The 19,374-nt window shown below is 49.9% G+C and overlaps 2 protein-coding genes across 6 annotated transcripts in view; one reads left to right on the top strand and one right to left on the bottom strand.

The window, feature by feature from the left end:
* The window catches only part of LOC117892426 (cyclic nucleotide-gated cation channel beta-3), a 56,391-nt gene that overhangs the window by 19,303 nt on the left and 17,714 nt on the right, over nt 1-19,374 (top strand). For all 5 annotated transcript variants that reach the window (XM_034798660.1, XM_034798661.1, XM_034798662.1 and 2 more), the window contains exon 2: nt 5,159-5,458. In XM_034798660.1, the coding sequence (XP_034654551.1) occupies nt 5,227-5,458 (232 nt within the window). In that variant the 5' untranslated portion in view covers nt 5,159-5,226. The remainder of the gene's footprint in view (nt 1-5,158; nt 5,459-19,374) is intronic.
* LOC117892427 (trypsin) lies at nt 18,053-19,069 on the bottom strand. The gene is made up of 3 exons (XM_034798665.1): nt 18,810-19,069; nt 18,483-18,759; nt 18,053-18,418 (listed from the first exon to the last, which is right to left on the bottom strand). The coding sequence occupies exons 1-3, from the start codon at nt 19,052-19,054 to the stop codon at nt 18,068-18,070; spliced, it is 873 nt and encodes a 290-aa protein (XP_034654556.1). The 5' UTR covers nt 19,055-19,069; the 3' UTR covers nt 18,053-18,067.

Genomic DNA, 19,374 nt, shown 5'->3' with positions numbered 1-19,374 from the left:
CAGCAGATAGAGCTAGGGAAATCTGAGAATGACATTTAACTTGTGGCCCCGAGGGGTGGACGCTTGTGTGAGTGTGAGTGTGTGGTGTGTGGGACTTGTGGCCTGTGGCCAGCTGCAATGGCGAGCAGCAGCCGCTCCTCCAGCAACCACTCCTCCCCGCTCCTCCCTCTCCACGCTAAATGCTTTAACAGTTAATTTGGAATCCAATTAGGTGGATCAGTACATGGCGGCGAGACACTCTGCTTATGACAAGCTGCTCCAGCCTCAGCCACCAAGGAATGCAAATATTTCCACAGCGAATGGTGAGGGTAGGCTGGGCTCCATCCTGGGCCCCAAATGGGACGCCTAATTAGGCCTCAGGCTACGGGATGTGGCTTGTCACTCAGGAGCAGAGGAAGATTGATGATTGCCAAGGGGGTGTGGGGCGCAGTGGCTGGCGCCTCAGGTTGCATCCGAAACTCTCATCAGGCGATGGGGTTATGTGTAAGACATTTGCCTTTGCACAATTTTCGGTTCCATTTCCCAGGGAAATTCCCCGAGACTCAAACAGGATGAGCCGTTGAAGCAGCGGAATTTGCGCTGAAGCCGTAAGTTGCTCGAGCCGGCCAGGTCCTTCGTTCGGGGCGCAGAGGCACTCCATCTCCGACGTTGCCAATAAAGTGAAATGGTCGTATCCTTTCCCACCACAACCCTGCCACACTCCACTCTGCACTCTCCACACTCTTCACTCCTCACTCCTCACTCCTGGAGATTGCTGTGCTGTGTTGGCACATATTTTCGCCTGCTGTGCCAGCAAATTTGTTGCAAGACCACACAACACCACAGCACCATTGCCACATTGGTGGATGCTGCACCAGCAAACTGCCGCTGAATGGGGCACACACACACACACACACACACACACACACACTGCTCTCTCTCTCTCTCTTTTTGCCCATTCGGTTGGCATTCTTCGCTGCAAGTTGTTTTTCATTTTCCCCTTTTTGTTGTTGTTCTCCGCTGAAGCGGACGCTGCAGCCGCCGCGACCCTTTTGTTTGTTTGCGCTCTGGCGATTCGAAAAAACTGTAGCAAGAGCAGCGGCAGCGGCTGGCAGCAGGGGGAGGCAGCAGGGTGTGGGTGGGGCACTCCTCTAAATGCTGAGTATCTCACGGCGGATGTGAGATGTGCCCAGGCACAGGCACAGGCACCTTGCATCGAAGAACACAACCAAAGCGCAGCCAACAAAATGTTTATATGCCACAGGGTTTTGCTGGGAGTAGGGGAAGGACAGGGAGGGGCGAGGGTTGGGGCGGATGCTCACGTATATGCAGTTATAAATTGCAGTTCGTGCGCAATGTGGGATGGGAAAACACAGCCCAGAACGAGGAGCGCTGCAAACAAAGCGGAGCAGAGAGCGAAGAGCCAAAAGAGAGGGAGAAAGAAAGATGGTGGAAGAGAGTGAGAGAGAGAGAGAGGGGGGACACACTGCCTGTGTGTGTGTGTGTGTGTGCGTGTGTTTATGTGCCAGCGAAAATGTTATTGTAATAAAATTAACGAAAAACACCAAAAGTTTTGCTGCAATTAAATATTTGCGCGGTCATTCGGGCCATATAAATTCAGAGCGAAAGGAGAGGGAAGGAGAGAGAGAGAGAGAGAGAGAGAGCGATTGCCCAATAAGCCGGAAAAGTGTTGGGAGATTAAAATGATTTGCTGCCAGCAACAATTGTGCACGAAAAATGATGGAAATGTTGTGACATTTGGTCAGAGAATGAACTTGTCTGTAAGCTGCACAAACTCTTCAAGAAAATATGTTGCAGGTTGCATGTTGCACGCATTTGCTAATCCCACCAGCTGCCATCCCATGTGTGTCTATTTTTAGCATCTGCAAATCGATTCAATCGAGGAAATGACTTGGAAGAGGGTTGGCATAAACCTGCATAAATCCCAGATAATTGCAGGGGCTCCCATTGCATTTTGCAGTTGTTACAAGATGCTCGTCGGTCGGCTCTCCCATTGATTTTGTGTATGTCAAAGGAAGTTGCTTGGAAATGTGCGACGAAGCCGCACCGTTAATTTCTCTCACCTAATTGGCTCCAGTTTCATACTTGTAATTAGTGCAGCTCTCCCTCCCCCTCTCTCTTTGTCTCCCTGTATAAATTAGCAGTGCGTTTGGGTCTCCAATTTGTTGCTACCGCCAGGGAGTACCCTTTGTAGGGGTATCCATAGCAATACTCCCTGCAATTAGGCGCCTCCACTGTGGTCAGCATGCGAATGTCTCCACTTGCCCCAATGCTGCATCTGCTGTCTGTCGCATTTGTGTGACGAATGTGCTCGTGGCTTCATCGGGATAGAGTATCCTGCCAGCAGCCGCTGCTTTTTGCCCAGATTCGGTTTCATTTAATGCGCTTGTCCGCTCGCGACTCTTGCCTCTAATTAGTTGCCTTTTTTGTGCTGGGAGTCTTCGCTGATGCCAGCTCTTGGGAGTCTTTGGAGACGCGCGGATTGATGGCAATTCATTCTTTATGTCACGAAACAGACAGGAACTGGGCGAGTCTTGCAACGTGAGCCGGATAAATGGGGCACGAGCACATTTGGAGCACCCAAAGCTCCAGGATTACATTAAAAAGGATTGCATTAATTAGACAAGGGGCCTTAGCTCCGGGAATGCACGAAGAGGCAATTAAGCGCGGATGTAACTGCAAGTGGAAGTGTCTGAAAGTATCTGTACATAATGTACATAAAACAGTACATAAATGTATGTGTTCTATGTACACCCTTAATGTATTCATGAACGGTGGATGCCATTGTCAAAATATTGGCTTGAACTTTCGATGCGGATAAAAATAGAAGAATAATACGAGCTGCAGGTGTGTGTTGTTTGTGGTGCAACCTTCGATGCCAAGAGAATTACCATATTTTCACAGCAAACGAGGATGAGGATGAGGATGAGACGACAGAGTGGAAGGCAGTTGGCGGTGGAGAATGGAAATGCAATAAGCGAGCTTCAAAGGTGCTAAAAATTGCAACGGAATTGCAAATGCTGTTGACACTTGCACAATGCAAACAATTGCCCAGAATTCACATGCCACACAGCGCACAGGAGAGCTCCTCATCCACCTCATCCACCTCAACCCCTCCTCTTCGTCTTTTTCTCCTTCTCTTTCTCTTTGGCAATTTGGTTTTCCTCTGGGTTTGTGCTTTTTATTATTATTTGGGCGAATTTTCCTGTTTGCGTTTGGTTTTTGGCAACACTTGATTGCCTTTTGGGCTTTGCCAAAAGGAGCAGCTGGAGAGGTGCCAGCAGGACACACACACACACAGGACATGCCTGCGAGTGTGCAGCATAATAATTTGGAATCGGTTTTTGCATAATCATGGGCCAGGAATGGACCCGGAAGCGGATGTGTAATAAGTCAGGCAGCGCCAAGAGGCGGCAAGAGTTCTTAAGTTTCCACAGCTCTCTCTTACTTTTGATTGTTTGCAACATCTGCAGTAGGAATTCCCCTTGGTTACACCCCACCCTGCCCCCCCTCGTTGCCACTCTGCGGCTCATAAATCATATTTGTATTTGGATCTCGTGCGAGAGCTGGCTGACTGGGGGCAGGCAGCATTCAATCAAAATGCTGCAAAATCCCACAAATTTGTTATTCGTCACGTATCCAAGCGGAAAGCTGAATGGCTGCAGCTGCTGTGGATGCAGGGGGCTGGTGGTGCAGCGGGGAAAGCCATTCGCTAAAGAGTTTAAAGAGCCAATGAAGGAGGAGCTGCCAGCAGCCAGCCAGCAGCCAGCAATTGTCAATCCAGGCATTTAAAGTGGCATAATTCTCGTATGTAAATATCACAAAATAGAATCAGATTCGCATTCGCATTCTTATGCCCCTGAAGCACAGCCCCCAGTCCTCCCAGTCCTCCCGGTCCTCCCAGTCCCCCTGCCAAATCCACACAATATGTTGTACATTTTGCCAGAGCGACAACTTATCAAGTTTACACTCAACTGAGTATCTGTGGCGGGGAGGGAGTGCCCTCCCCCCATGTCATTCGGGGTTTCCACACTCCTTCCGCCACGGCCTGCTCCACTTTCCATGCCGCTCCTTTCTGCGAAATGCTTATTAAATATTAAAATGATAAGGCAAGCGGTGGCGGGAGTACGGTCTCCTTGCCCCCAAAAGATAGACATTTTGTTGTCGTTGTTGTGGATATTTATTTATATTATTTTTGTAGGATTTGCCATGCCTTCCCTCCTTGTCCCACTGCGCGTGTGTGTCTGTCATTTGCTGTTTGCTTGTTTCTTTTTTCCACTAAGCGGCTTTGGCAACCTAAAACCCTGACGAGCACAAAAATACAGAAAAAGATACTTCGCAGAGCCACAGAAAGAGAGCGGGAGAGCGGGGGCTTACCCAGTGCTATTTGCTCGGGGAATTTATATCTCAGAATTGTTCTCATTACTTTAAGTTGAGGATATTTCATGAAACGAGCTAACCAAAGGCTAAACACAAGGCAGAAGCTGTGGGCATATTCCGCACAGTGTCTCGGATTGTTTCAATGGCATATTTGGAGTGGCTTTTCCTTGCTTTTATTTCCCAGAAATATTTATTTATAGTTTCAATATTTAATGCAGCCTCATCGTTGCCTCTCTCCCCCTACCTCCCTCCCTCCCTTCATATGCTAATGTCTGGATCGCTCTCCTTTCATATTTCGTTTTTTGTTGTGGCATTTCTTAAGTTTTGATTGCAGGCATTTGCATAATTTAAGGACTGCGCTCCACTCGCTCCTCGCTCCACTCGCTCCTCGCTCCACTCGCTCCTCGCTCTACTCGTTCCTCACTCTACTCGCTCCTCGCTCCACTCGCTCCTAGCTCCACTCGTTCCTCGCTCTACTCGCTCCACTCGTTCTCTTCTAGTTGTTTCATTGTCTTGGAACTGGCAGAGCATGAAAATGAAAATGAAGATTCCATGCTCACCTCCCCCCCCCTGTTCTTGTTGTGCTTTTGGGGGGCTGAAATTATCATATCCTTTGAAGCTTTTCCTTCTAAATTATTAACGAAATAAATAGCGAAGAAGGAGCTGGGGCTGGGGCTGGGACTGGGGCTGGGGCTGGGGCGGATGCTCGCTGGGAGAATATTGAAAAAGTTTCTCATTTCCATTTAGCATTTACCATTTTCAATTTTTGCACTTGCAGGAGCAGCCATTGAGGAGCGGAAGAGTGAGAGTGGCATCCGCATTCTGCTAGACAACAAGCTGGAGGGCATGTCCACAGCCAAAAGGCTGGTGCTCTCGCTACGTGGACGCAAGAACTCGCAGGGCAACTCGGCGACATCCTCCACCCGCCTGGTATCGGCCGGCACCTCGCCCGGCCATGAGCTGGAGGAAATAGCCGTTGTCTCTGGCACCGGCTCGAGCAGCCATCACTTCTCCTATGGCGGGTGTATTGCCAGCAGCGATGCCGCCGGCGCAGCCTCAACGCCGCGATACTCCACAGGTGGGTGGCACAGTCTCCGGTTAACCGACTCCCAACCCCCCACCCCGTTCACAGTTGATCAATTATGGAGTAGGAAAAATCTAGCACCTGAATCACATTTTAAATAGATCCACCACCAACCAAGCAACCAACCAACCAAAACCACCACCAAATCCACACCGAACGCTGACCTTTTGTGACCCCAACAATCCACCATAGTCTGCCTGCCTGCCCGCCTGCCTGCATGTCGTCTGGTAGTACAGCGTTGACTCGTAATGCATCTCATTTAGAAATCAAAAGTGAGGGGAAAACACTCTTCCCCGGCAGAAGTGGCATTTACTTTTATTTGCATTTTTATGTGCTGCTGCTGCTGCTGCTGTCCTGTGGCTGCCTGTCTGTGGCTGCTGCTACTAAATTATGGAAATCTCGACCCTAATGAGCGCAGATGTAGATTTGATTCGACAAGGCAAGGAAAGTGCTTGGCACAAGCTGCAGAAAACCAACAAATTCGCATCCGAAAGCCAACAATCCTTGCAGCTGCCTGCCTTCTGGTGCTCCGTTCTTATTGTCCTGGCCAAATAAATCAATCAGATGACAAATATGCTTTGGCAATTGTCAGGACAAGTGGCGTTCTGGGTATTTGCCCCTAATTTCATTCCTGTGTGTGTGTGTTGTTTTAGCCAAAGTCTAAGCCGCAAACAGAATCGTACCCGTAGCCCCTGCCTTCCCGCCTTCCCGCCTTCCTTCCTTCCTTCGTTAGTTTTCTTGTCACATTTTATAGGCCACATATGTGGCAAAGGTTTCTCTGTGGCACGTTCTTTGCCTTGGCTTACAGTTAATTTTGAGTGAAATTCAATTTATCATTGAGCGGGGCATAAATCCGTATTTGGGGCCCACTTTTGCCGCTCGTTACGGACTCGGACTGGAGGACTGGAGGACTGAAGGACCGCAGGACTCTGCGGTACGAATGAATCAGAGCGTAGATTTATTTTCGTCGATTGTGTTTGCTGTGTCTCGCACATAAGCGGAATGTTCCTTCAATTTGTCAGCCATAAGACTTGCTCTCCGTCTGCCCCGTGCTGCGGGGCGTATGCGCAATGCATTTAATGGGATGCTGTGCTGCTGCAACAATACAGAGTGCCGAAAACTGTTGTCAAAGTTTGTGTTGTTTATTGGCCAGCGATGTAATTGACATTTATCGCACACAGAAGGCCGGGCAGAGATGAGACTTGGCTTTAATGGCGCTTAACGCTTTAACGCTTTGTCTGGAGAGCCAGCGGGGGAGAAGGGGGAGCGGGGGAGGAGCAGCACTGACAGAGTTTCCATAGATAGAGAAAACAAAAAGCAACCCCCCTACAAAAAATGAGCATACAGAAAAGTTTTTGCCATATTTTGCACCCCGTGCCTCGGCCAATGTTTTTGCACAATTTTTAGTACGTTGCTCTTGCTGTTTTTGCCACACACACACACACACAGGCATGTGTGTTGACAAAGGCAATTTTCAGCAGAGCTTTGATCAAAGTTTTCCCTCGTGCTCTAGGTGTGGCAGGAGGGGAGGGGGCGGGGCGGCAGTAGCAGTAAATTAAATTTGACTTACACCCAAAAATACAGCATAAAATGCGGGAACAAGTGAATAAATCTACAGCAAAAATACACGCACACACACACACACATTTATTTGAGTGTCTCTGTGTGTGTGTGGATTTTCACTTATTCCCAGCCATTTTCCAATTCCCCTTTGATGGGGGAGGAAAAGCTTCGGAAATTGAATTTGGCTCAAAAAGATTCGTTGCCTACTTGGGCGCGCACATCGATCAATGTGAAAATGAAAATGAAAATGAAGCTGAAATTGAATTGAGATCTATCTCTCTGTGCCGTCTATCTGTCCGGCCATTCCGTACATCTAACGTATTTCATATTCAATTCTATGTTTTCGTGTGTGCGTACTCTGTGCCGCCGCTTGATTTTGTTCCATTTGAAATTGCCTTGTGGGGACGCACATTAAACTGGAAATTGCCATACAATATAGTCGTCCACAATGGCCCAGGCTTTTGTCTCTCTATCTCTTCTAGCTCTGCCTCGCTCTCGCGCTCTCCTTCTGTCCATATTTGTTTCGCTTTTGTCTTTTGTCCTGCAATAATTGAGCTTAGAAGGTCTTATGGCTGCTGCATCATTGATTTCCCACCCAACTGTCATCTGCCGCCGCACTCCATGGGGAGTCTGCACCCGCACCCCTATCCCCTATCCCCTCTCCGCTCTCCCTTTCCCCTTTCGACTGCTGCCGGTCAAAGTTTGTGCTGAAAGTTTCGCCTCTGGTTCTTCTTGCGTTTCTATTTTTGTTGGATTTTTGCTTTTAGCCCAAACTCAAACCCGAAATAAAAGACTTCAGCGCCAGACATAGTTGAGTCGTGGCTGAAACTTTTTCCATTTGCCAGCAGAGTTCACTTGAATACGAGGGAGGGTGGGGTGGAGGGAGGGCAGGAGTAGTTGTCTCTGACAAATTTTAAAGTCTCCTTCTCTCTCTCTCTCTCTCTCTGTGTGTGTGTCTCTCTCTCACTTTGCACTTGCAGCAGGGCAAAATTGGGCATATGTAATTAGTTTTATTTACCACCTGGCACGCAGATTTTAATTAGAATTTACTGTCTAGAAGTACATGTGCCAGACGGAGTCAGCCCTTCAACAATTGTCTTCTCGGGGGGAGGCTTCCACTGCCTTTAGGGTTGGGCACTTGGGCATCACTTTTGTGGCAGCATCTCTGGTTGTGCTCTTGCTTCACCTTCCAGTTCTTTCTTGCTCCTCTCAGAGACTTCTTTCTCTTCCTTGGCCGCCTCTTTGCCACTTTGAATGCAATCTGTAATTTGAGCATTTTCAATTATAAAAGCAATCTATGCCACAGAGCCAGGGATTAGACAATGGCCAATGGAGCTGCTCGAATGTCCAGCAATATGAGGACACGCCACCATGGGGCCAGCAGGGAGTAGATAAAACAACTTGAGTGGCGATTACAATGAACGTATTAGCTTTCCACTTAGCAGCAGCAAGCAGTACTAGCAGCAGCAAGCAGGGCAAGCAGTAACAGCAAGCAGCGCAGCAAGCAGCGCAGCAAGCAGCAGCTATTGAAGCGTAAAGTGTGGCCCATTGCCGATACAATGTATCGTCTCTGCCCCGACCCCCCTCAGTATATTTTGGGGTTGGGGTTGGAATGCAAAAATAGTTGCATGCACTTCAACATGCCACAATGTTGCTGCTGGCTCACGGCTTGGTTTTAATTGTCAGTTACGTTGTGGAGAGCCAAGAGAGGATGGGTGCGACTCGTACCTTTGCGTATGCATCCACATTGTTGCCCGACTGCCGCGCGGCACAACTTTGGAAGCGGCAGAGCCAGTGCGTGCAGCACAAAGGGCCACTTAAAGCTGGCGGCACACCCTGAGTCGCCCTTAGAGCTGGGGATTTTCTTTGTCGGCGCATGGGGAATAGGAGTGGAGGGGCTGAGGAGTGGGCTGCTCTCTAATGCAATTACAAATGCTGGCCCGGAGTGGCTGTGGCAGCATCAGTTGGCATCTGGCCAGGTGTCAACCAAAGGCTGGGAATGTGTGTGTGTGTGTGTGGGTGTGGGAGGGGAAAGTGCTTGCTGCTCAAGTGCTTGACTTATCAACGAAAGTGCAGCATTAAAAAATAATACAAAGAGAACAAATATATGTAGCAAGCGAGCCACTAAAGCGCTTCGCCCTTTGCGCATTTGCAGGGCCATTGAGCAGCTTCTCTTTATCTGCTTTATCTCTCTTCTCTCTTCGCTCCAGCTCTGCTTTGGCGCTCCCTTTCGCTCTCACTCTCCGGGGTGCTTGTGTGCGACAAAGAACATAAGAAATGACCAGATAAGCACATGCCCCGTGCTCGTCTCCCCACCCCCCCCTCTCGAGTGCATATGCAAATTATGTGAAGATGCTGCAGCCGTGTGCCCCGCCCCCAGCTGAGTGCTTGGGCGGATTCTTTGCTGCTCTCAAAGTGACTGCAAACAGTCGTTGTGCCCCGATTATGTTCTGATTTGAGACTGATTTAACCTTCATCAATGTTTAATGTTTAATAACAGCCAAAGCTCAGAGCAAGTCCCTTCCAGCCTGAACTTTCGGGTGCCGCGTTAAACGTTTTAGTTAAAGCTTTGCCTCACCCGCCCCCTCCACGGCGTTTGTCAATGCAAATGAAAGTGTTGTTGGGGCGACAGTCGGACACGCACGAACATGCAGACAGAGAGACACGAGAGACAGAGAGAGAGAGAGACAGAGAGAGAGACGAACATCAAACATTAAGCACTTAAAGCTTCAACCATGTGGGGGTGTGTGTTGTGTGTGTGTGTGTTGTGTGTGTGTGTGTCTTGTGGCAGAACATGTCGTGCATATCAATCACTGGCGCCCTCTGCCATTTTGGGCGGCATAAACCTATTATTTTTCCAGCCACAGTCGCTCTCTGCTGGCCCTCTGCAGACACTCTCTCTGTCTTTGGTTGGCTAAGCCGCCGGCCATCAGTTCCAGTCAGAGTTGCGGTCAACAGCCAGTGATAATTCGTAGCCTCCCCCCGCCCCTCCACATACATACATATGTCGTGGGATTAACTGGCGCCCAGTGACCGCAGACGCCGACGCAGCAGCAGACGCCGACGCCGACGCCGACGCAGGTCGCTGCAATGGCAAAGCTAATGCCAAAAATTCTCTTTAATGTCTGACCTCTTCGGTGCCCAAAAATAGAGCTAAGAAGCAGCTCCGCTGACACTCTATGAAAGTGCGGGAATATCTAGCTGAATCGTGTCCACTTTTGTGCCTTAAATTTCTCAAATATTTACTTTAAGAGTCAATTGTTTATGGTTGCTTTCAGTACGATTTGTGCCTAATATTTATCTGAAAAGGGTATCAAAACTTCGACACAAATTTCTTGACCTGTTCTCTGCTCTGATGTCTGTAAGCCTGCGGGCAAGGATCTTGCTTGTGAAGCGAGCAATTGGCAGAGGAATTTATGTGGTAATTACAGCTGCCTGGCTGCCTGGCGCTGCACAAAATGAAGTTTTTCGGCCAGCTGGCAGGACACTTTGGGCCCTGTTGTTGGCCAACTAAGAGGATTACAATTTCACACTTTTGCTCCTTGCTCTTCTTGCTCAATGTTTTTCGCGTGGTTTTTGGTCTGCGGCTAAAATTTGCCCTTTTACAATGCGATAAGCGCCATTTAGAGCGAAGGAAAAGCCCGAAAAAAAGGGAAATTTTGATCACGTAGAAAGGCAGCCTTGAAGCCAACAGCCAGCAGCAGCTGCGAGAAGTGCAAAGACTTGGAATTGGACTGCAACCTAATCGCATTTTGGCTGCCAATCAGCAGAATTTGTGTCACGACAGGCGGCTGCCAAGGGAGCTGTCTGCCCCGCAAAGGGTCGCTCCCGCAGCTGACTCCCACCGAGTGGTCGAATGTCCAGCTGGTGACTGTGCGACTGCTGTCCCCCCGTGGGCATGTGTGTGATATGATTTGCACATTTCCATGCCATTTCTATAGCGGCTGCCACAGCAAAAGGGGCAACAAGCTGCTGCTGTTGTCTCCACAAATCGAGTTGCCAACTCGCCCGCCGACCTGCTAAAACCCCAAAGTTAAAGTTCGCCTTTGATGGCAAATCATCAAATGAAGGCCGCCCTCTGTCTGTCTGTCTGTCTGTCTGTCTGGACAATAAAAAGTATAGAAATTGCCCAGCATGTTGATGATCTCCGCACAAAGGAATTGCCAGAGGAAAAGTAACCGAATTCGAACCCAATTCAATGGCGCAGCTGAAGCTGTGGCGCAGAAATGTCTCCACATTAAATTCAATGCGATTAGGTCACAAAAATACACAGCAGGTCCTGGGTCCTGGGTCCTGTGTTGCTTTCAAAAGGGGACTTAACCTTGTTGGGCGCTTTCCCCCTGAAAGTTCATCTTTTTATCGAGTGTCTCCTCCCACTCCCCACTCCCACTCCCACTGATTGATAACTCTTAAAAGTCAACCCCCACCCCCTCCACTCTGAGTGCTGTGCGTGTGTGTGTGTGTGTGTGTGCACTTAAATTTGATATCCTTTGTGCGAGGGCATTCCGACTGCAGCAGTCCGAGAGGCTCTTGCACTCGCACATGCCCATTGGCAGAGCCCCTCGCCGGCTTCCGAGCTCATGTCCGGCTCAAGGGAGAGGCATTTCTTTGCACAGTCCTGCCGCCTGTCCGCTGGGCTCATATTATACGTTCCGTAAGCTTTTTGCTTTAGGTCTCTGCAAGGGCCATTAAGGCACAGGACAGCCCTCCTCCTCCTCCTCTGTCTGCTCTGTGTGACCCAAATAGCTTTCGTTTTAGAGCTTCATGGCATAATGATGAGAGGGAGAGTGAGTGGCGGAGCGAGTGCTGTGGCAATTACAGAAACAGCAGCAACAGCAGCAGCCTGCAACTCTCTCACTCAGAAGTCAAAGCAAAAATGCCACCAAAAATTGAAGATAATTTTTCAATCGCCCAACAGACCGACCCTCTACCCCACCCTTCGCTTCCTTTTCTTTGTCCCTTTTCTTGCTTGTTTCGAAGCACTTTAAAAGAAACTTTGCCACAAAATGAAATTGAAAAGTCAATTCAATTGTAATTGCTGGGAATCCCTTTTCGCTCAACAGCCAACGACGTTGTTCATTCAATTTATATGTAATTTTTTAACAATTTAACAGTTGCTACAACAACCAACAACAACAGCAAACAAACACACAACAAACAAACAAACAAACAAAGAAAACAAAGCAGCGAGTGCAAAATAAACTTTTCAACCAACGAAAATACAAACAGAAACGCAGCGGAAGGGAAGAGCCTGAGTGAGGGTTAGCCGAAGCTGTGGATACTCTTTTTTGGGTACAAATAGTTGTACGTGGAACGTTTAGATATTGATGCGATATTCCACGTCATAAAGGGATTTTAAACAGTCAAAAATGGATCGGAAATTGCTTCAATTTATGTGGTTTCAAATGATAAAATGACACGATGCTGTGTTCCGTTTTAGCCACCAATTCAGCAGTCAAAAGTAGTTCAAAAATGCATATAAATTCCTCTGTTCTCCTGCTGCTAGAAATCAGCACACCCGCCTCGTGCCGCAGTGTAGCTGCAACATAAAAAGGGGCAGCCAAAATGGTTGCCCCAAAGCAAATACAATTATGCGGGAGAGCAACAACAATGTTGAAAGCAAATACTCTGCCGCGCCCTCTAATATGCCACCCACAGCAGCACTCCCCTCCCTCTCCACCACCCCCACCCCCACCACCCCTCCGCTAAACAAAGAACCGCGTGCTTAGAATATGTAATTCATTTGAAACGTTTTCTGCTGCTGCTGTCTCTCTGTCTCTGGCGTTGTGCTGTCGACAGAAATTAATTTAACTTTTCATTGAGGGGGGAAGAGCAGTCGGGAAAGGGTCAGCGGGGTCAAGGGTCTCGGGTTGGATGTGCATTTTCATCAATTAACAAATACCACAAGTGGCTTAGCGATGTTCCCCCCCACACCCCACACACAAATGCGATTAACGCCAGCGGAATTCATTGAAGAAAATCCTTTGGGTAACAGGATCCCACGGGTCCAACAGCAGAAAGGATGTTCCATCCATGTGGACAAGCCAGCAACAGACTCTCGCTTAGCCCCACTCCTCCCTCTGCATCTCCATCTTGCGTTTTGTTTGAAAACTTTTAATTATTGTTGCATTTTGCGCAGTTTTTGTGCTGTTTGCGGCCATATCCTTGAGGCATGTGGCCCGAATGCTGTGTCGGAAATTGCAACTTTAAGTGGTTTTTGGCTTAATTTGACTTTGCACAAACTCTGGCAACATGGCTGTGAGCTGTGAGCCTGTGAGCCGGGTGCAGGCGGGGAAGGTGGCAAAAATCAACCCAAAAAGCAACACACCAGACACGAAATAATAATGCAAAATGCAGTGAAATATCAGCCAGAAACTGAACTCTAAGAACAGGAACTGGAAGCAGGAAGAGCGCTTCTCGACTGGATGAATGCCCAACCCGAAGCGGGCAGCATTTTGATATTTTATTGATTTGTGGCTGGCGGTGCAGGAAGATAAAGTGCCTCGGCAGCAGCAGCTGTTGGATTTTGGGACTAATTGAAGTGTTACGGAACAGGCAGGAGCAACTGGCAACTGGCAACGGCAATCGGATCAGATCTGTTGGAAGAGGAAACTGCTGATAGCTGGGCAAACAATTGGAGTTGCCAAAGAGCCGGCCACACAGTAGCTTGGGGCAGCATCTAGCATTATGCCATTTCGGGTTGCCTCTTTTTGAGGCAGTTCCCAAATGGAATTCGCCTTTGGCCTGCCATTTACATAATCATCAGCAATGGGCACAGGCAGGAGGAGAGAGCACACGGGAGTGAGCCACAGGGAAACCTGAGTCGCAGGATGCCATTAAGCATACGCCCAGTTGGCCCAAATTGGGTCATTGGCTTCCGTTTTATCGCTGGCAAAAATTAAAATCTAAGCTCGAAAGTTGCTGTGTTCTTTTCTGTTCTGGTTGTTGTCTCCCCTGTTTGCGCCTCTTCCTCGTTCGAGGCTTTGTCCTAATCACATCACGTGCGGCTGTCTTGTCTCACATTACACACACGCCACGCCACGCCGCGCCAGCGACCAAGGGAGCAGCCAATCCCATTTGCTACTTGGGGGCACACACCTCCCCATGCAACTAACTTTCTGCCCAAAATTACAGGAGGAGGAGCGGGAGGCTGAGTCTGTAGCTCCGCTCCTGGCATTTGTCGCAATTGCCTTTAACTGCCCGCGCGTGTGCCCCTGCCCTGCCCTGTCCTGCCCTGTCCTGCCTGCCAGCAACGTTTCATTATCAAAGCCGAGTTTGCCACTAAGCACGTCGTAAACAATAAGCTGCTCGTCGCCCTGCCTGTCCGGCTGTGTGTCCGTGTGTCCGTGTGTCTCTGTGTCGAGGATGCTTATTACTTTCGACCCATTACGGGATGGCACACACAGAACAAGGGGCAGGCCTTATGGCATGCATATCGCAGTTATAGCAATACACATTCTCGTGTACTCGTTTACACTCGTTAATGGAGTTGCTCCACTCGCATTTGGATGTATAAATTCAGCTAAAATCCTTTAATATGCCGCACTGTACTGCGCCAAGGGCCAAGGAGCTGAGGCTTAAATAATTATCGCTACAGTTTCAATTTGGTTCTCGCTGTTTGATGTTGAGGCTGAGACTGCGAATGCCCCCAGGGGCCAACCGAAAGATGAGCCCAGCCCACATTCAGCACTAATTACAGAGGTGCGGAGCTGCAGCCACTTTGCCATAAAATATTCAATAAATCCAACGAACTCCCAGCAAGATTGGCAGCCACGAAGAACTATAACTTCGCTGTAATGTTAGCCTCCACCTCCACTCTGGAGGGAAGTTCCACTGTGCCTGGGGTCCTGCCGCCGCTTGTTGCAATTGACATTTCACTCGACAGACAACAGTCGCTCCTCGCATTTGCATTCGCAATTCGCTTGCTAATTTAAATGCGAATTAAACTAATTTCAAAAATGCTCAAGCAAACTCACACACACATGTGTACATGTGCGTGTTTACACGCTGCTTGTGTGTGCGTCTGTTTGCCCTACACATGCCCTTGCAGCAGCAGCAGCAGCAGCAGCAGCGAGCGAGCGAGCACCCTGCTGTGTGTATTTTTAACCCAAATCCATTAGAGAAGTTACTCAGGAATCCTTTAGATATTTATGTGAGTCTTAACCTCTCTGCCCCCACACACACACAGTGGCAGCTGCAGCTACAGTTGCAGTTGCTTAGCTGAAAAGGTTGAGGCGTTGAGAGGAGCAGCAGCGGCAGCGGCAGCAGCGGCAGTGGGGCTCTGGCACTGCGGCAGAGGTCACATCGAGTAAATAGCCAGCGACGACGACGACGACGACGACGACGACGACGACGACGTTGACACGGATGGGGGCCAAACAAATACGCAAACATTTATAAGATTGCTAAGCTCATAACGAAATGCACTTACACTTGAAGCTGCACACACGCACACACGCACACACGCACAACACACACACACGCACAGGTACCCAGTGGGGCCATGCCTCCAGGATATCCTTGTGGCGCTTCCTTCGGGTGCGCACGTTTAGCGGAAAGAAGGCAAAAATAAAGCCAAATAAAGGCAAACGCTGGTTAGGGTGTCCTGAGCTTCGGTTCCAACGGAATTCTCCCTCCGCTGCTGTGCCGGAGAGGTCGAGAGGTGCGCGCAGCACGCGAAAGCGGAGCTCATCTCACATTCATGCCGGTGCCCCCTGAGGCAAAGACTGCAGACAGCCAAGAACGACAACGACAACGACAACGTGGGCAAGAAAGAAGGCGGAGAGAGGGAGAGGGAAAAGAGAGGGAGAAAGCAGTCCCGCAGCCACCGGCTGGGGCATTGGCGCATAAGCAGCGGTAAAGCTCTCTCATATGATCTGGCTTTGGCTTAGTCTCCAGTCCGCCCCGTGCTCAGCGGTGGGTTAATCCCCCAATCGACGGCCTGCGGCCGGCGGCCGAGCCCCCTGGGGAGGGACAGCGACCAAAAGATGAGCGAGAAATGCCGCAGCATCTGGCCGAGAGATTTAATTAACTTGCAAAATGCCACGATGCCTGATGAAGATGTTCCGCATGCGGGTGCGGGGGAGGGGGCACCATAATCGCAGACCCTGTCCCATTCCACTCTGTTCCATTCCCGCTCTGGCCCTGTTCCGTTCCGTCTGCGTGCATGTTCCGTCCCTTTGGTTGTGTCCGTGTCCGTGTCCGTGTCCGCCTGCACCCGCATACACACACACATGTCCTTGCCAGGACCAACCGTACACACACACACCCACAAGTGTCCGCGCACATTAAAAGTTGAACGTGAATGTAATGAGCGCAAGAGCATGCAAATGAACAGTTCTACCGCCTACCCCCCGTGCAGCGTTAATTCTTTTTTTTATTACTGTTGTGGTTGCAACAGATGTGCGGCCAGTGCCTCCCCCTGCTCCCCACCCGAGTGCTAATGAGCAAAGTCCCTTAAATCCATTCAAATTGCAATCCACGCAAAGTTTAAAATGCGAAATCCGCTCCGAATGAGGGACTCTGATTGCGCGTGGAAGCTGCACCGTACAGTAGAGACTTACCTTGAGTGGAACTGCTGAGAGGTTGACCAACCGACAGACCGAGCAGCTGGGCTGCGCTGTTGGGAGTTGGGATCTTGCCTCCGTCTCCAAGTTGCGACTCGAGCGACTGCACGAAGAGTAATCCCATTTGGCAGCCAGCGACTGTTAATTGGATTGGCTTCTGCTTCTACTCTGTCACATCTGCTACTCGTTTTGCTGCTGCTTCTGCTCCTACTTCTTGTGCTTCTACGCCTCTTCCTTCTCCTTCTGCTACTTCTGCTCTGTGTTTGTCTCCCGCTTGTTTTGTTTTGTTGGTTATTTATTGTTCTCCTTTGCTTCATATGATTGCACACCCAGAATGGTCAGCATGCAAATGTTAGACTGCTGCCAGTCTCTGGCTCAAAAGAAAGCCACTTCCCAGCTGACAGTCCTCCTCTGTAGCTCCATCCTCTGTCCTACAAATCCCCACATAAGCGGGCTTCTACAGCTCAAATATCTAGGATAATGCCTGCGCTCTATTCTTTTCTCTGTATTGTTTTCCTTTTCCTCTGTTATTCGCACTTACACGCACGTGCGCACTGCTGCCACGCCCCTCCACCACCCCTCAACGCACCTCAATGCGCATTCAGGCGAACAAAAGACGAAAAAGTCCTCGAGAGATCTTTCAGTTTCTGTTTCAGTTTCAGTTTTTTTGTGTGTCTCCTGCTGGGCGTTTAATTAAATGAAGTCGTTTGCATTAATGTTTTGTCATTACTGGGAGGCGCCTCTAGGAGTCTTCGGGAGTGCCAAGATGTGGCACGGAGGAGCACTGAGTGCAGAATTCATTACCCAAATGGATGGCGCAGGTGTAAGCTTTGCCTTTTGGCATTTGCCTCCTGCCACGCGTTTGTTATTTTTCGCTCCTCCATGAGTTCATCGTGTGAATAAGAGAGCGATGAACCCCAGCGCCACTTGCCACGGAGCGCACCTAAATTCAGTTCACGCTCTGGTCCCCGACCGCCCTGCACCCGTAACTGTATCAAAATTCCATTTTCACTTCAGCGGTGGAGATAAATCAAATTTCACGTGTGCATCCTGGCCCCAAGGCTGGCTGGCTACTAAATGCGCCCAAATTGAGGGACGAATGTCAATTAAATCCGCATGGACATGCCCCCCGCCTGTGTGGCAATTAGGTTTGGGTGCACAGAGCGTGCCCCTGCTGCATGTGGCTCCTGCCGCACTATCAGGTTCAATTGTTCGTCCCTGCCCCTGGCCGTAAGCTGAGTTTATGAATCCAAAATCGCATTTTGACTTCACAGCTCGTGAATGCATCGAACATTCCAGTGTCCAGTGTCCAGTGCCGTGTGGCCCTGCCCCACTGCCGGTTGGGTTTGCTTGTAAAGTGAGTTACAGAATGAGAACTGCAACCAACCAGAGACGGAGCTGGAGCCAGAGCCAGAGGTGCAGCTTCCCATTGTACTCCACGTGCCATTGTGTCTCTATTTGGCATCGAAGCCACTCACATCGGACTGGCCTGCCAGAGGCTAAAGATTAATATCGAAATGATGTTGCTTCTGCCGCTGCCGCTGCCGTTCATCGTTTGCCGTATCCAATCGATGTTGCTCCGAACATTCGTATAGACGGAGGGCGTCCGGGGTGAAGCGCAGCCAAAGGGATAGGTGACGATGCCAAACATTGTGCCGCCCCTTATGAGCGGTGCGCCAAGATCGCCCGAGCAGGGATGGGAGTCGTTGCCCCCATTGCTGCCGCACATCATGCCGTACCCGAAGGACTTCAGCTTCCCCTGGCAGTACGTCAGGTTCTGCAGCAGCACATCGATCTGCAGGATGTTCGAGGCCAGGGGACCGCCCTGCAAAAGGTTGCCAATTAAATGAAGTTAGTGAAAATAATTCAGTTTTCTGTGGCTCTCTTGCCGCGTACAGCCTGCCCCAGCCCAGAACTGTGTAGCTGGAGCCAAGTGGCGGTGGGTTGGCGGGCAGCTGGAGGTATCCAATGCGTGGATTGCCAGTGGGCATTGCATACTTGAGCCGCACCATGGCCATGTTGTCCGTGTTCAGCATCGTGAAGTTGCGCGGCACGTACAGCGCCTGCACCGGACTGCAGACGGTCTTGCCCGTGACGAACTTTAGGCGATTCGGCGCCCCAGCCACCACCATCAGCACACGCGTCTTGTACATGGTCTTCGAGGCGCTGAAGAGAGGACAAAGTCAGCTGTTGCCTAGTCCTGGGCCTCTACCTACTCCATGATGCAGTGCGCGGAGGTCAGCACCCAGTGGGGCGTCAGGAGGCCACCGCCGCAGTAGTGATTATCGCCGAAGTAGCGCACGGGTGTGCGGGATCGTATGGAGACCACGTATTTGGCCAGGCTCAGTGTTTCCGCGTCGAAGTCGGGCAGGGACAGACGCTTCACGCGGCTCCCAGTCTCGCCCCAGGCGACTGCCAGCAGACTTAAAACCGAAAATACTTTGAAATTTGTGCATTTCATTGTTCGAGAAATGTGTAAAAATATTCGAAATACAGCAAAACATTTGACAGTTCGATCGAGGAGTGGCGGCAGGAGGCAGCCGGCAGTTCCTTCCTGCTGCCTGGCTTTCTCTTCGTTTGTTCCTAATGCCTGACTTGCTTTTTGTGTCGCTTAAGTTTCCATTTCCACTCCAGCAGCAACCCCCCAACCCTAGTCTATTGTGACACCCCCCTACCCCCTAGCCCTGCTTCTGCCCGCTTGTTTGTGTAAGGCTCGAAAGTATGTTTGGAGCAAAAGTTTGTTTTTTGGGCCAACAACTTTTGTCAAAGTATTTGCAGCCT

Source organism: Drosophila subobscura, chromosome E, assembly GCF_008121235.1.
Source record: "Drosophila subobscura isolate 14011-0131.10 chromosome E, UCBerk_Dsub_1.0, whole genome shotgun sequence".
In the NCBI taxonomy this organism is placed as follows: domain Eukaryota; kingdom Metazoa; phylum Arthropoda; class Insecta; order Diptera; family Drosophilidae; genus Drosophila; species Drosophila subobscura.
This window is presented reverse-complemented; position numbering and strand designations above follow the sequence as displayed.